Here is an 18,612-nt window from a genome sequence, read left to right as displayed (position 1 = left end):
CCCTGTTTTCTTTATCTGTATTTATCCCTCAAACAGTATCAGTGAAACGTAACTAACTGCTCCAATATCTCATTGTTTATGAGTCTATACTGTATGCAAAATTGGCTGCAATAATAACTTTACTTCAAAAGTACCTAGTTGGCAGTAAAGCGTTTTAAGAAATCTTGAGATCAGGAAAGGCACTGAATAATACAAGTGTTTTTCTTTTGTTTCCCAACTTTGCCAAAGGGTTCTTTATTTTTGGAATTTTGTCTGTACCTATTTTTAGACTGATATTTTCAGATTTATATTAACTACTTCTTTAATATGAAGCAAATAAAACATTAAAATGTGACTTGTAACATCCATGATTGTGTAACTAAACTTTTTTAAAATAAACTAATAAAATGCTTAAGTTTCATTTTTACAATTGTACTCAAGTCAAATTCCTTTCCAAATATAAAACTGAAAATGGCCAATCGACTCTCCTGTTTGCCAATAGGTTTGAAGGATGGTGTAGGATGAACTTCCCTCTTCATTTGAGCAGGTGGACTAGCTTAAGTATGTGTAATAGGAGGACCCCTTCCTGTCTAAGGTTAAATCTTGCATTCTTTGTAAACCTAAACACTTCTTCAATGATTATTTGAGCTAAGCATCATTCTGTCTGAAGTAGTTTCTATGTTTGTAAATAGTTATTTGCCACTTCTGACTGAGTTAGATTGTCTGAGATGGTTCACTTGAGCTCCTGGATATTTAAGGATAAGCAAAAGGATATTTAAGTGGAAGTCTGGAAGCTGAAATGAAGAAATACTGAAAACACACAACATGTGCATTGCATCAATGACAATTTGCATTTGTATAATGCCTTGAACATTGTCAGGTTTTGAAATTTGCTAAGTTTTACTTGGTGCCACATGAGGTTTTAGGACAGGCTTGATCAAAGAGGCAGGTTCAAGGGAGTACCTCAAAGGTGTCTTGAGAGGCATATGGAAGAAATGTCAGCCATTGGTGGGATGATGCATAGAAGAGGGATGGATCATGTGTTGGTCAGAAACTTGGATATCTAAGATGAGGAGGAAATCCATTGCTGATGATTTGACGTAACATTTGTTTTGTTTAGACTCTGAAATCTTACAGTTGAAAATTGATGATCAAGTTAAGGCTGGTTGTATATTTATGTAACCTAATTTCAGTCACAAAATCTGATAAATATAAGAGGGGATTGGTTTTATGGATGAAGATTTCTTTATTTGAATCTAAATGTTTACTTGGAGAAAAACGGTTGTTGCAGAGCATATTTGTAGGAAATATACTATATTTACACATAAAACATTTATGGCTTGAATTGTATACCATATTTTGGTCATCATTGAATTTATCTGAAATAATGTTCTTTTACTGGGCCAGCTAATTCTGGAGTACAGTGGTTAGCATTTGCCAATTGTACTGCCTAGTATTTTAGTTAGTTATCTACACAACACATTATGTAACTGGATCTCAAATTTACTTGTTTGCTTCGTCATCTACCCATCCACACGTGCTGGTAGTCAGCAGGAAACAACAGTATGTCTGGTTGGTGCCATTTAGCAAGCTGTGAAATCTCTTCCACAAATGATGATCAGTATATAATATACTTGTTTACTTATCTACAGAGAAAATTACAATAATTTTCATGTGATTTATTCCTTAGCTGGTCTTAAAAGGTACATCTGCACTCTTGGTGTTCTGCATTGCTAAGACCCTTGAGGGGTGATTTAAATGACTACTCTTCTCCAAAGCCATGAATCACCAGTTGTTTTCAGAAAGCTGGCATTTGGAACCTTGGAGCAATATTTTGTTTTGTGAGCACAATATCTAGTTTGACAGATCAATGCAGTAACGACCAGAGTGCTGCACTTGGTGTCATCGTTTGGAGAAGACATTAATTTGATGCTCGAAATGATTAAGTTAGAGATCTCACGACTGTGCTGGAAGGTGGGCAGAGTTTTCAGGATTTCTTCGGCCAACATTTAGCACTTAACCAAAACAGATTGGTCATTATCAAGTAAGAACCTGTTGTGTGCAAATTTACAACCATGACTACTCTGCAAAAGTGTTTCACTGCAAAATACTTTGGAATGTTCTTAAATTATGAAATATCATAAATACACAAATATAAGTTCTTTGATTGGTGTTACAATACATGTGGTCCTCAGTTACATAATGTTTCAATGCTCATTGAGCCTGGGATTTGGGCTGTAGTCAAATCCTGACTAGGAATTGCACTCAGAAACAATTTCATTAAAATTTCTAGCTTTTTATTTATATCTGGAGAAGAAATATTATAAGTTATATTTGTGCAAACCTATTAGAAAGAAGCCCTTTTCAGAATACTTTTTCATATTTCTATGGCATCCATCTCTACATCCAGGATGTACATCACCATCGGCTTGAATATTGGCTGCTGTGGCTGTAATAGGCTAATTTGAATGTGGGAGTTCCTTCTGCAACTGGTACAGATGGCCTAAGGTCATCTGATGCTCTCTCCTTCCAGTGAGCTCATTTTTCAGTCATCTGATCATTTCTTTTATCCTCTACTTTTTCTACACCCTTCACAACTGTTTGTCTTCAGGCACTCTGGTCAGCAGCAAGGACTTTCCATGCATCTACTCCAATTCTGGTCAACTTGAAGTGTAGCCTGAAGACATCATTTTATCACATGTCATGTATGCACCTTTAAAACAACATAGTCAAACAGAATTTCAGGAGCACAAGTCAGTGTTATGTATACCCTAATTCAAAACACATTGTAACCAAGAACATTAAGACATACATCTTGGCAAGTAACAGGATGGAAAATCTGTGGACGACAGAGACTGGGAAGATCCCCAGATCCTGACCGATTATTTGATTCATCTGTAAGAGTGAAGGAGCTTAGAATAGAACATTTTGCAAAGTAAAAATCAATACTGCTGGCTAAATGGCACACAATTATATGAGCACTCTGTATTGGAAAAGCTGAAGACTGAAAGAAGTGTTTTATTGCTCATCCTGAGCCTTCACAAAATCTAGAAACTTGGCCACTTGGAAAGGGATTGGTGCAGCATCATCAATGTAAATAATTGGACGCTCAGAGTTTTCTTAAAAAAGTACCTCTTTCAGAGAACACAATGCATATTAAGCTGCACCCTGGTATTGTGGCAAAGTTATTATCCAACACAATAATATCATGTCTCCAAGCTTTTGTCCACAGTCTGGTTGGAGTAAAAGAAAGGTAATTTACACTATTTGATGCAAAAGAGCATTGGTATGATTTGGAAACCTTTGATCAAATATCATGGTGATGGGCTCAATCAAAGACATTACTAGAATAAAGCCATGAATGGTGAAGTGGGTCCAATACAACTTTAGATTTTTGGCATTTACTGTAAGGTCTAGCACATAACTATCAGTTTTTTTTAAAGAGTACAGGGAGCCCAGTAGAAGTCTTGGGTTCCTTCAACAGTGATACCTTCAGTTACAGCTATTTGACAAACAGTAGAGGAAAACATGTGGTGAGGTAAGGGTTACTCATGCAGAATGACCTGCAGCAAGTAGATTGCATGTCACATAAGTCTAAAACTAGTTGATAATACCAGTGGGCATAACTTTCTATGCTTTCCCTGAATATACTCCCACTGACATCTGTAATTGTTGCTGTCTTCCCAGGCTATTGCATTATCCTTCACAAGTTCAACACTGCCTTCTGTTACTCCCCTACACAAGTATAGTTGATATCAACGTTACACAGATATGAAGCCTTTCTTTCGAGAATGACACACTCTTGTCACAATGATTTATTACATTCTTCTTCTCCTACCCAAGCATTTTTCTGAAATGACAGTATCTGAAGCAAAGTTCCCATCCTGCCTCATCTATTCATATTCCATTTGGTACTTTGAATAAAAATAGCAAATTAATATTCAATTCATTCAAAAAAAATTCTAAAGCTTCATACATAGAGTTATGTTAATATTTACTTGTCCTTGGAAAATGGTGTGATGCAGTGGGAGAATGCTCAAGGTGATTATCAGTTGGACATGTTAACATGAACATTGCTTCCATGACAATAATGCATTTATTTGGCAAAGTATTGCCCTGTGAAAATAAACCGTAAAATAACTCCCCTCCAAGGGACATTTGTCAATTTGTCAAACTCAAATCCTTTACTTCAGGTCTTTATAAATTCTGTGAAGAGTTAGCCCACCCAAATTGTCATTCAAACGATACACAATCTAGGATATATATATAGTCACTAATTAATTCTTTCCTGCAACTTCTTGCCTATAATTACAGCTTTAGTTTTCACGAAGATAACCTTCCTGATACTGCTGAACTCCTACATGTCTTCTGACAGTGTGTTTCGTTTGACAGCTCCTGATTTTATTGTTCTAATTTAATTTGTCTCTTCTTGTTATTTTTATTTTGTTTAAACACAGTGCAGACAAAGAGAATTTGTATGCACAAAGAGTTTAATATAAAAAGTGCCATGCGTTCTTTTGGGCTCTTATCATTAGTTCTCCAATTGTCTCATAAAATCTATAGTTATAGTCTCTCCTTTAAGTGCAGAAGCTCTTCTTAAATTTGGTTTAAATTTAATATTTGTAAATTTTGAATTCTGTTAATTTGCTTCTATTTCCCTGGTATACTTTGAATATTCAGGTTTAACCTTGTTTCAGTAACATTTAGTGTTCCACTGCATGGAAATTGAATCTCTTTGCACCCTTCTGAAAGGTTTAAATGTAGGGGCAATAAAGTCCAAAGTTGGAAACAAAATATCCAAGACTGCCTGAAATGCATTTGATTTGGAATTGGATCAAGCATCCATCTAAAAGATGTGTTAGGTCCCCTCACATAATTGAAATAAAATGCCTCATGCCTGTTTTCATCTCTCTCTATGGAACTAAACAGCATCAACTTCAGGATTCTTCAAACTCCACTGCAACCACCACATTAAAGGAGTTTTTGTTAAGCTAGTGTTTGCTGATACCCAGTGCTGCTTCCAAGTGTGCATGCACACAAATCTGGAACCACTCATGCACAGAAATTCAGAATGATGCATGCATACTGATTTTGCCAGTATCAAATTTACACACATGCAGCCAAGCCCTGTATCGAATTCCAGTGATATCATATGCAAGGAAACTGAACATGTGTAGAAAAAAAAAACACTTTTGAAGCAGCGTTCAGGAGAGGGGAGTGAAGGGAGGTGAGTTGGTTCTGCCAGTGTAGATTTCGAAACTGTGCATCGTCTGCATGTGTGTGATATAAATAGACACAGCCCTTAGTTAAAGCTAGTAACTATAAACATTTTCTAGAACCAGGACGACTGGGTGTAACTCCCACTCCCCACCTGAGTTGCAGGCATTGCAATCATCTGCCCCCAGACCAACATTGCCTTGATTCAAATGCCTGAACTGTCTCTGGAAAGACTCATGAACTAAAATGTTGTGGTAGTGAGTAAATTTGTTAGAACTATGAGTTTACACATCTCCAGGCCCTGATGGATTCATCCTGGGGTCTTAAAAGAAGTAGCTAGTGAGGTAGTTGTTGCATTCGTCTATTTTTTTTTAAAAAACTCATTGGATTTCTGGAAAGGTTAGGTTGGAAATTAGCTAATGTAACTCCTATATTTAAGGGAAAGGAGGGAGAGAGCAGGGAACTACACATCAGTTAACTTAACATCTATAAGAGAGTAACTGTTAGAAGCTATTATTAAAGGTGTTGTAGCGGAAAACTTGGATTAGTTCAAGGTAATGAGGGACAGCAAACATGGTTTTGTCAAAGGGAAATCATATTTAACTAATTTGCTGGTAGTTTCTGAAGAAGTAACTTGTGCTGTGGATAAATAGGACCCAGTACATGTCTTGTACTTAGGTCTCCAGAAGACATTGGATAAGGCACTATACAAAGATTATTGCAGAAATTAAAAACACACAATGCTTTCAGTAACATGTTGGCATGGAAAGAAGAGAGGAAAGGAATAAATGGGTCTTTTTCAGGCTGGCTGGGTGTTATAATTGGTGTGCCACAGGGATTGGATACTGGGGCCTCAACTCATTACATTTTATATAAATGATTTGGATGAAAGTATGGTTGTTAAATTTGCGGATGACAAAGATAGGTTGGAAAGTGAGTTGTGAAGAAGACATTGGAACCTACAAAGGAATATAGATTAATTAAGTGAGTAGGCAAAGATCTAGAAAATGGAGTATAATTTGAGTGAGTGTGAAATTGTTCATTTTAGCAGAAATAAGGAAAAAGAAGCATATTATCTAAATTATGAGGGGTTGCAAAGCTCTGAGATGCAGAGTCCATTTGGGTCTCCTGTTGTATGAAGCACAGAAGGTTGGTATGCAGGTATAGCAAGTAACTGGAAAGATAATAGAATGTTTTGTTTTATTACGAGAGAATTTGAATACAAGAGTAGGGAGGTTATGCTTCAGTTATATAGGGCACTGGTGAGAACATATCTGGCTTATTGTGTACAGTCCTGACCACTGTACTCACTGAAACTTGCTAATGCTTGAAAGCAGTTCAGACATTCTTTACTAAACCAATGCCTGGAATGGCTGTATTGCCTTATGAGGAAAGACTGGACTGGCTAGAGCTGTATCTACTGGAGTTTAGAATAGTCAGAGGTGACTCAATTGAAACAAATAAGATCTTGAGGGCATTTAACTCGGTGGATATAGGAAGAATGTTTCCTCCTGTGGGAGAATGGAACTAATGATCATAGTTTAAAAATAATGGTTCTCCCATTTATGACAAAGATGAGGAAAAAGAGACACTGAAGGTTAAGTCTGTTTGAAATTCGCCTCCTCCAAAGCCAGTGCATACAGAAACTTTAAATATTTTTAAGGCAGAGATAGATTCTTGATTATCGGGGGTATGCAGGGATGTAGAGTTACAGTTAAAATCAGATCAGCCATGATCTTATTGAATGTCAGAGCAGACTTGAGGGGCAGAATGGCCTTGATACTTGTTCATGTGCAGACTAGCTTTATGCTGGCCTTAGACTTCAAAATTAGGTCTGTCTGCATACCAATGCATCTGGGCCCAGTCAACTCTCTACTGCACATTTTCAGTGATGTCTCTTTTACTGCTGTCTTTCTAGATTGATTGTTCACTAAAGGTATTAAACCTACCGAGCCTTGTCATTGTGTTGCCCATTTTCAGTTGCCATTCCATATCTCATGGCTCAGTTTTTGCCTTTTTTTCCCCACCACTCTCCCCTCTCTGTAAAATGTGTTAAAGGCATTGTGTGGATGTAAGTGGCAGTTACAATAAATAAAGTTATAGGACAACAATGTAAATTAAGGGTATATGTGTGAAAGGATTATGGAAGTACTATAATAATGTCTGAATTGGCAAGACAGCAAACAATAGGACAATAAAGGTTTTACAAGTGTATGTGCATACTGTTGAAGAGAAATTTAATGCTCTGTATTTGAAAATAGAAATTCCTACCAGGCAAGCCAAAAAAGTTGTTTACGTTTCACATTGAATTTGTTGAAGTGTTACAGTGTAAAAAAGAAAAGACAGGAATTGTGTTCTATTATGTTACAAAACATACTGACATGTAGTATATAAAAGAAATAGAAAATGGTTTGGTGTTTTGACATAATGCTATAAAAATGGGCTATGGCATAAAGTGATTTGATAATAACTGAACACTATATCAACAAGATAAACTGCATTATGTGTACAAGACCTTTACAGTGTCACTTCCTTGGTATATTGCAGCTGTAAATCTGCTTTTTCTCCCTTCTCTACAGGTCTTACTCATCGTAAGTGGGAATCTCAGCTTCTTGAACTGGTTGACTATTGTTCCAAGTATTGCCTGCTTTGACGACTCCAATCTGGCCTTTTTCTTCAGCTCACGACAAGGGGGGGTCAAAGATCAAGTATCTAAGATTCAAGCGAAGGAGGCAGCGGGTCATAAACCACCTACTCATTATGGTATGTGATCTTGATTAACAGCCTGTCCCATGCTTTTGACATATTGCCTTTTCCATGAACTCTACTTTTGTGGTGAATGGGTTAAGCAATAAACGTTTTGTGTTCTTTCCACAGTCTCCCTTGATCCCAAAATGTCAAACTAATGCTGCCATCACTTCCATTAGCAGAATCAACTTACTGACTTTACAGTTAGTTGTGCGTAACAATTAAATTTAAGAACAATTTAAGGATGAGTATGGATAAGAATTCCAAATCACTATAAATTGAATTAGCTACTTTGAATCAAGTTGCTTTATGTATATCCAAACTTGTTCATGAATCACTCTTACATCAAAGTTGTGACACAGAAACAAGCCATTCAGCCAAAATATGTAAATATTTATGCTTCATGTGAGCCTTCTCCTGCTTCGTCTAGCTATCCACATAACCTTGTCTTCTTTCTGTCTTACATTTATGACCTTCAGATTTGGACTGCCCCAAATTTTCCCGGTATTTACCCTACTAAATAGCTTTTTTCGATCTTGCTGCAGTTTTCTCTACCTAGAGAAAAAAAATCTCTGCTTGTTTGGTCTTTCCTGATAGCTGTAGTATTTTTACTATTTATTTATCTTGGTGGAAGTCTGGAATCTGAATTGTTCATCAAATGTTCTTCAGTTTACTCTGACCTGTATAAATACAAGCGCCTCATTTTTTCAGTTAAATCAAGTAACTCCATGAAAGCATCTTGAGAATTGTTTCTGTCAAATTTTAGCCACACAACAAAAGTAATCTATGAACTGACGAGGGCTGTGGTGCAGTGTTGGCATCCCTATATCTGGGTCACAAGCCCCATGTTCGTGCACCACAACAGGACTTATTGTCAATGATTCATAGAATCCTTACAATGCAGAAAGAGGCCATTTGGCCCATCAAGTCTGCACCAACCCTCTGATGAGCATCCTGCCCAGACCCTACCCTGCATGGGGTTTTTACCATGGCTAAGTCATCTAACCTGCATATCTCTGGCCAATGCACTGAACCTGGAAGGAAGCCAGAACACTCGGAAATTCACACTGTCACGGGGAGCACATGCAAACCTCATGCAGGCAATCACTAAGAATTGAACCTGGGTCCCAGGTACTGTGAAGCAGCAGTGATAACCAGTGTGCCACCCTGCTTGCAAAATGCGTATTTGTAACATGAAGTCTTAAAGTCATACAGCACAGAAGCAAACACTTTGGTCCTACCAGTCCATGCCAACCATAATCCCAAATTAACTAGTCCCACCTGCCTGCACTTGGTCCACATTCCTTCAACTATTTCTTATTGCTGTACTTATCTAAATGTCGTTTAACCATTGTAACTGTACCCGCATCCACCGCTTCTTCTGAAAGTTCATTCTACGAATGAACCATTCTTTGTGTAAAAAAAATTGCCCCTCAGGTCTATTTTAAATCTTTTTCCTCTGACCTTAAAAATATTTGACTTGATTTATTATCGCCACATGTAACTTGGTACATTAAAAAGTTTTGTTTTACGTGCAGTACAGGAAGATCATATCATGCAAAGTGCATAAGGGTAATATGGGTAATATGTCCTCTAGTTTTTAACTCCCCCAAACATAGGGAAAAGACACCTGCCTATTCACCTTATCTATACCCCTCATGATTTAATAAACTGCTATAAGGTCACCCCTCAATCTCCTATGCTCCAGTAAAAAATCCCAGCCTATCCAGCCTCTCCCATTACCTCAAACCCTCCATTCCTGGCAACATCCTGGTAAATCTTTTTGGAACCTTCTCAAACTTAATAATATCCTTCCTATAACACAGTAAAGCAGGTTGCATATCACCTGTAAATCCTTTCAGTACACCTGATGATGATCGGAGTAGGAGAGCTTCCTGATCAGCCCACCTGTGAAGAGGTCAGTGCCAAACTACTGCAGTATTTCATCCATAATGTGGACCAATCCTATGGAAGTCTGTGGCCCAGTCTTCAGAAGTGAGAATTTAAGACAAGACAGATGGATTGTGTAGTGTTTGGAACCAGGTGGACCTCATTCACAACAATGTTCTTAATTTGGGTTGTTAACCTGGGCCAATCAGGAAGTCCATGGCTGACCAATGTAACCAGGAGAGCTTGTTATGCCAAAGCTTGGTAAGGATGAGCTGTATTTCAGTTGAATGCATCAAAATGTATAACCAGGAGATTAGAATCTCCTCAGTTGAGGACTGACTCTGAGCTGACTGGCCACAGCCATTGTACTGTGCACTAGTCAATAAAGGGTGACTTCATGATGGGACACCAACCTCTGTACAATTATTTCAGACAGTTACAATTCTTTCATTCTTGCCTTCATTGAAGAGAGAATGCGAAATGGTCTTTACTAGCTGCAATTTATCAACCTGTTGTATCGACTAGGTAAGTGAAGAATAGTTGAAAGGCACTAAAAGTATTTAGATAAATAATTCTAAATATGATTGTTTTTCTTCATCTATCTGAAGAGTTGATGCTTTCTGAGATGTAGTTACAAGTGCCATGAAGTACATTCCAAGTAACGCAACCATTCTTTATGTCAGAGGCAAGATGTAATGAATTGACTAGTTATGCACACAAAGTACACAGACATTTGTCTGTCTTTCCTGTTCTTTCTCATGCATGCATAAGGTTATAGGTTAGTAAGCATTCTGTATCTATCCTGACTGCTTTTCCACTTTCTAGACCAGCATTGTTGGATTGAAAATGCATTGTTCTTGCTGTCAGCCCAATGAGATCAGATAGATTACACGGTAAAGTTTGGGCTTTCCTCTAATTGGGCACCAAGTTGTTTTTCAGTTTAATTTACTCCTTTCTAAAAAAATGTGCTACGTTAAGGAGTAACAACCATATTATATTGTCACCACATTTGCTTTCATATTGTTGCATGATTGTTTTCGAAATTGTAATTGCTCACGTGTGTCACAGTATACGTGCAATTAAAACAGCGTGTTAACACCTGTGTCATTAAACAGAACACTTGAAGTAAATGTTATTACTCAGTGAGTACTCTATGCCAGTCTAGTAATTGAACGCTTGGCTGCGTGCTGTCACTTTGGCTCATTATTTTGCTGTAATGACCAATATATCAAGAACGTGCATTTAATAAATACTCGTTTTATGGCACTTGTGCTTTGGGAAAAGTTAATTTACCAGACGCCAAATGTTAATGTCCTTGGATTGAAATGAAATAAAAGCCAGGTTTGCTTCAGGTTACATTGAGTGATTACTGTTGAATTTTATAGTTACTAAAATTCCAATTTGTGAAGAATGCTGTTTTAATTTGGTATTAGGACTTTGAAAAAGGCAAGAAGCTGTACCAGTGATAGTGTTTTCTCCCCACTCCTCTTGAGTATCACTTGGCTATTTGGCTGTGAGGCCAGAGCGATATGAGGAAATCTGCAAAGGTTTTTATCTGTTGTACTGTAGATAATGTAACAATATCTTCATGATTGTTGCATAAAATCCACAGCAGATAAATTTAAGGCAGCCGCCTACACAAAATGCACCCAGAGTAAATTGCTGTATTTTCTGTCTTGTTACAGAAGGATAGAAAATTGAATTAAGTGTCAAAATTGTGGGTGTGACCAGAACTATGGGTTATTCGTATAAGGAATTCATCAATTATTCCAATACGGAATTCAGGGAAACTTTTTTTTAATCCAGGGAATAGTTCAAATGGTAAACTGGTACTACTTGAGAATAGCATGGGTGCCTTTAAGGGAAAGGAAGATAAGCACGTGAGAGAAATGAACAGAAGGATATGTTGATAAGATTAAATGAAGAGAAATAGGTTGAGATTTATGTGATGCTATGATGGAACTGTTGGACTGAGTAGCTCAGTTCTGTGTTGTTAAGAATCTCTCATACCCTGCTGGTGTTTCTGAACATAGAAGGCCTTTAACTTCTTGGAAGCACAAGCACTAAGTTCTGATTTTTTTACTTTGTTCTCAGGATGTGTGTTAATGCTGGCTTGCTGCATTTATTTCCCATTCATAGAAGCCCTGAGAGAATACTGATGTGCAAGAGTGTTTAGACAATGGTTTTATTATGTACACAACCCCCAGAATGCTGATCTAGGAATAATTTAAGTGTGGTGCTATATTTGCACGTGGGATGGTGGATGACTTAGGGAATCTGAAGTTGATGGAACTTGTGCAGTACTTCTCTTTTTCCCAGAGGTTGACGTTGCAGGGGCAGGTAGATTCTGTCTAAATAACTTTGGTCTGTTGCAGTGCGTACTGTAGCTGTGGGGAGCTCCTGATCCAGAGAGCGGAATTTAGTGATTAGGTGCCAACTGAATGAGCAGGATGGCAGAAAGCTTCTTTAATGTTACTGTGGCTGCACTCATCCAGAAGGTGGTGAGCATTCCTTAACATTCTGAACTGCATCTTTTACATGGTGGATGGGCCTTGAGGGATGAGAAGATAAGCTACTTTCTACAGCGTACTCTTCCTCTGTCCTACTGTTATAGTCAGTGTATTCCACTTAATCTTCTGGTCTGCGATGACTTTCAAGAATTTGCGAGATAGTGGTGGTGTCATTAATGATATCGAAGACCCGACTGACTTTCTCTTGTTCATAATGGTGGTTTCCAAACACTTAAATGACTCGCCAGTGTTCCCACAAATTGTTGATGCAATCTGAACTGCTATTCAGTTCTTGATTAGACTGTAGGGCAGAGTTATGAATGAGAATAAATAATAAGGAGTCATCAGAAAACATCTCCACTCCTGACAGAGAAAAGGATACTGATGAAGCAGTCAGAGATGATTGAGTTGAGGAAACTGCTGCAAGGAATTCCAAACGTCTATGAGTCAGCACAAAAAATAAACAAGTAGCATCTTCGTGAATTAGACTACAGCTCAAAATAGTGAATCCAAGTTAATATCCTTCAGATTGTAGAGTAAAATTACCATTGATCAAAAATCATTTCCCCTGTCCTCAATATGGTGTTGCTTTCGCATTGTTTCAAATACAAGGCACCCAGAGAGGGTCACCCTTGCCTACTTTGCCTAAGCTTGTCGGAGGTGCTACAAAAGGAAAAGAAAGAACGATCCTTAAAATGAATTAAAACTGAAGAACATGATAAAGGAGAAGGAACTGTTTTGAGAAGTGTGAAAGGAAATGAATAAGAGTCTTGCACTTATGCTGTCCTAGGGGTATCCCAAACTGCATTATGGTCAATAAAGTACCTTAAAGTGAAGTTAATGTTGTAATGTGGGTAAACAGGAGCCAATGTGAATATAGCAAGATTTCACAAATGGCAATGAGATACTTGATTAGGTATTCTGCCGTCATGGGTTTGGTTGAGTGATAGGAATTACTCAGGACACAGTTAGGTCTCCCCTGCTCCTCTTTAAATAATGCCATGGGAAGGGAAGACAGGATCTTGGTCCAATGTCTCATCCAAAAAGGTAGAATCTCCATTTGTACAGCATCTTTTGGCACTGCTTTGGAAAGTTAGCTGAGATTTTATGCTCAAACCTTTGACCTTCTTACACAGGACATGAATGTGCTCTTCACTGAGTGGTACCCAGTAACCATTTAGACCCTCTTCCCAATTGTATTTCCCCACTGCATCTGGAATGTAATTTCACCTGGGAGCTTAGCAGTAAATTTTTCCATGGTATCAACAGGAACTCGATCAACAAACACATTGACTTGGACTCAGTTTACCACCCACTGAGAAAAAGAACAGGAAATGACATCACCACAGGAAACGACACAACCAACTCAAAGAAACCCAAACATATAAATAGAAAGCAGGAATCATTAGCAGTGCTTCATCCAGAGGCTCACTGAAGATGTTACCTAGTATGGTGATGAAATATCTGAAAATGAACCTTCCAGCTCAGCGAACAAACCTACGTACTTTAAAATCTTTCTAAAACTTTGCTACAGTAAACAACCATCTACAGAAATAAGAACTAATGAAGTGAATAAGTGAAAGCCTAGTTGACCATATAAATTTAATTATACCTTTAGACTGATTAGAATAGTAATATCTCTGACTTCATACGAAGATACATTGCCAAAGCCTGTGAGGTAAGAGTTACGGACTAAGACTTACAAAAATATTCCATTTACTTAAAGTCCTGAAAGTTAGCATTTACTTTGAACTTTATGCACTTAATTGAGTCACAGATTTTAAACGGAAAACATCTTGGGAGCTCTCTCAATGTTATCCTGCACGTTCCTTGGGTTGGGAATGATTGAGTCATGGGAATTTTCTTGTCCACACATGCATCTTTCAGGAGTTGATGAATCCAGTGTGGGAACTATAGATTCACTTACTGCTTTTCAGACCCAGTCAGCTGCCATTACCATTGTTCCATTCTCCTTTACTAACACAAGCTAGTTATAGGTGAAACACATGACCTCGCATATGGGTCAGTGATTCATTCCAGCATAATCCGTCTTTCTCACCTGTTCATTATTTTCTTCACACAGTAGCAAGTTGGGATCTTATAATAACCGCTTTCATTTATATAATGTCTTTAACAAAGTGAAAAGTGACGAGACACTTCAGTGGAGCAATTATTAACAAAATCAGTTGGGTCAAGGACATAGGACTTTAAAAAGCTTATTAAAGGCTGCGAGCACATCAGGGAGACGAATTTAGAAAAGTTATTTCACTGATATTAGGATTACTGTTGGATGCCTATGGATCGTATTCCCATTGGTTTTTTTTAGATTACTTACAGTGTGGAAACAGGCCCTTCGGCCCAACAAGTCCACACCGCCCCACCGAAGCGTAACCCACCCATACCCCTACATCTACATCTAGATCTACCCCTTAACTAACACTACGGGCAATTTAGCATGGCCAATTCACCTGACCTGCACATCTTTGGACTGTGGGATCTCTGTATGTAACAGCACTTGAAATGAATTGGAAAGTTTACCTGACTGTTAGCTTGTTAGTGTCTCTATGGTATTACTCGGAGATAGTCAAAAAAATTATAAAGTTATTGACTTTCTTTTGTTCTTCCCCTCATTGTCCCAATGAGGGAGAGCTTTACATTTAGACTGAAGGAGTTCCAGACTCTTGGATGAAATATGTAAATGAATCCATGTCTACCCACTCAGCAAGGGAGTTCTGCCCGGTGTCCCAGACTCAATCAACATTACGAAAACAGAATGGCTGATCATTATCATAGACCTGTTTGTGGGCCCTTCTGCTTGTGTACAAAAATCTGCTGTTGTGCTTGATCCATTATCTCATTTCAAAAAATAAATTATTAACTGTGAGCACTTTAGTCTTTTTTTTCCTTTCCTTTTTCTTTTCATTTTCCAACATGGAATGATTGACTTCAACATAACACGGTGTCATATACTTGAGAGGCAAAGGTGACATAGGCTTTGCACCAGTGGGTTTTCCTTATGTCATGTTTGCGTATATTGTAGACTAGTTGATATAGATTGATTTCTACAATACTTCTTCAATAGCTCCACTATAATTATGTTATGCAACTACTAAACAGGAAAATGTATGAATTGTACTTTGTTCTTTCTTTTGTTTAACAATTCAATGTTCCTGTAATAATACTCATCTTCCCCAAATAACCCTGTTATCCCTGCAAACCTCACCCCTGATCTGAAATCATTCTTGTGGCCCACATGAAGTATTAAAATGATTTTGTTCTATGTCTCTTTCTTCAGGTGTCGTCATTCGACAAGTGCTGAATGCATCCTTTGGGGTTCTTATTGCTTACCTCAGTCTACCAGTGATTATAAACCTGCTCAGCTCAAAACAAATGATGAACACATCCTTTAATCCACTTCGAATTGTCAACACTTATGGTGCCTTTGGAAGGTGTGAAGCAGAAATAGTTGCCTTATCTTCAAATATAGTAATCTTATTATTTTGTCATAAGTTGGAATTTAAGTTATACCTGCCATTGCTAATTCTATGAGACATCTGGAGTTATATTAAATAGAATCAAAGTTGATTTATTTTTTATCCTGGTTTGCTCATTATTGGTTTGTCCTGCGAATGAATACATATTAAAAAATGTTCTTTATTTATTCCGTTTGGAATTCTTCACATAGTAATGGCTTCGTCCAGTTGACAAGAAGTCAAGGTGAATCCACCTCTGCGTAGCTGGGTGATCCACAGCTATCTTAAGGCCATCAGGCCATTTGATGGCTGCAGGTGCGACCATCTGGAAGGAAGTACTCCCTCCAAGAGCTGGCAGTCTTTCAAGTGGCCAGCAGCTTTCCAGCCCCACCAAACTGCTGGGACTGTAGTCTGTCATTGAAAAAGAAATGGAGGAGACCTGGGCTTAAAGGTAAATCCCAGGATTTTGCTGGGGACAGGGTGGACTGGGCTGTGCCAGGTTCATCATGCCTCAAGGAAGGCAACGTGCCCGAATAGATTGAGCTCTTGCTTTTGTACTGCAAAAACACCCATGCCCTTTGAGTTGCCTTTGACTAGCCCACAGGCAAGCAGCCCCCAACATCTTCCCAGAGATGGGTAAACCCTTGACAGGGTTGGTTAGGTGACTGGCCTGGTGCTGCTGCAATGACACCCAAATTTACACCCTCCAAACCAGGGGAACTAGACATTTCCAGTTTATTTCGCCCGTGTTACCTCTCAATCCTATCAATGAATATGCCTACTCATCATCTGACAATTGGCTTCAGAAGCTTGAGTAGCAAGGCCAGTGAAGCTGCAGCTTTTGTTTTTTTGTACAGAGAAAGTAAAGACTGGAAGTGTTCAAAATCATGAATGATTTTGGCATTGCAACTGCTTTCAGGGTACAATCATTGGATAGTTTCTCGGCTGGTCCCACTCCCATATGTTAAGGAAAATGCATTTCTTTTACTCTTTGTGGAATTATCCAATTCTGTTTTGAAAGATGCAATTGGATCTGCCTCCATTATGCTGTCAGGCCGCGGATTCCAAGTCCTAATTACTCACTTATAACAAAGCATTTCCTCACAGTGCATCTGGTTCTTCTGCCAATCACTTTATATCAATGTCCACTGATGCTTGAACCTTCCAATAATGAGAGCAATCTCACCCTGTCTACTCAGTCCAGTCCCCTCATGCTTTTACACATCTCTGTCAAATCTCTTCTTGTCTCTGAAGAACAACTTAGGACCGATGGCCAAAGGACATAAATTTCAGATAATTGGCGAAAAGAAGTAGAGGCAACATAAAACATTCTGTAAAAGCAAATTTCATGATCTAAATATATTACTTGAAAGGGTGAAAGCAGATTCAATGGTAAGATTTAGTAATAGAACTGAATGAAATAAATTTCAGGACTATGAGTCAAGAGCAGGGTGAGTTGAATATAGAATTACTATATTGTCCATCTTGATCAAAGAGTCGGCAAAGACACGATGGGCTGAAGACCGACCGCCTTCATTGTTTTATTACTTGAACTAGAGTTCAGTAAAAGTTGATGAGACAACTTATTTTATTAATGCGTCAACTTGACACAATTGGTGTTTCACCTGACTTGTAGTGTCTAGCGACGATCTCTCAGTGAAGAAACTTCCTGATCTTCATTCCGTTTAGTTTAATGGGATAAAAGTGAACTAGATGATTCATTCAGTTGTATGGGGAATGAAGGGGGAAATTACTCCATTGTAGCCATAGAAATATATTTGCTCTTTACATTTACCATCTGCTGTTATGCAGTAAAGGTCAAGTCATTATCTTCTGAGATCCATGTAGCAGCCTGTGCAGATAGCAGAATTCTGTTGGCAACTTTGGAGAAGAATTGATATTAATTGGACTTGACTGGACTTCCACATAATACATTTTTATTCATCATGTAATGTTTTTTAAAGCATGTCACTGTGAATTCTACTGTTGTTAGATTTACAATTTGATAATAATTTTGGCACAAATCAAGCAATGATCTAATTCATTTTCCCTTCTTGTGTAAGTATTATGTCAATTTGCAATGTGGAATGCAGCATCTAAAAGAACAGTAGATTCAAATGTCATCATTTTCAACAGGCAATTGAACATTTTCATGTCGTGGACTAGATTGCAGTCTTATGGGTTTTATGGGATTAGATTGGAGAGTTCTTAGAAGGAACTGCTGTAGATGTATCAAGTTGAACGATCATCTTCGGTATTGTAGAGTTGTGTGAATGTTTGATTAGTTTCTAAAAATACTGGCGAGGCCTGCAAAGTGTTAACCTTTGTAGTTATATGCAAACTAATCACCACAAGGTTATTCCTGTGGAGGCAATTTCAGGCAGTTGTCATCATATGGCCAGAAGCACTCTATTAGAGGTACCACCAAATTAATTTACTGTTAGCACCATCGATCAAGATTCTAGAGGCAATTTGAAGCTTTGTGCAGTTCATTGCACAGCATAAGTTTTGAATCCAGAAATGCACAGCAGAGAGACCCCTTGACCAGTTGGATTATGGTAAATAATGATGTATAATTGAAAACTAAGTTCTCTAAAATATCATCTCCACAATAAGTGAAGTGAAATTTATGACAGATGCTGAATTTACACAATTCAAATGATGCGAATAACTTGCTCCTTTTAAAAACTGTCCAACAACTTTGATTTACTAAGTGTTGCCTATCAGTAATTCAGATTTAGAGCGAACTCCATATTTCATACATTAATGAGGTGAGGCACCTGACTACAGGAGCA

At 38.0% G+C, this 18,612-nt stretch overlaps 1 protein-coding gene across 1 annotated transcript in view; it reads left to right on the top strand.

Moving 5' to 3' along the window:
- Window positions 1–18,612, top strand: part of lmf1 (lipase maturation factor 1) — a 492,498-nt gene that overhangs the window by 418,118 nt on the left and 55,768 nt on the right. The window contains exons 5-6 of the mRNA XM_072559267.1: window positions 7,776–7,959; window positions 15,640–15,793. Of these exons, the coding sequence (XP_072415368.1) occupies window positions 7,776–7,959; window positions 15,640–15,793 (338 nt within the window). The remainder of the gene's footprint in view (window positions 1–7,775; window positions 7,960–15,639; window positions 15,794–18,612) is intronic.

Source organism: Chiloscyllium punctatum, chromosome 40 (genome assembly GCF_047496795.1).
Source record: "Chiloscyllium punctatum isolate Juve2018m chromosome 40, sChiPun1.3, whole genome shotgun sequence".
In the NCBI taxonomy this organism is placed as follows: domain Eukaryota; kingdom Metazoa; phylum Chordata; class Chondrichthyes; order Orectolobiformes; family Hemiscylliidae; genus Chiloscyllium; species Chiloscyllium punctatum.
This window is presented reverse-complemented; position numbering and strand designations above follow the sequence as displayed.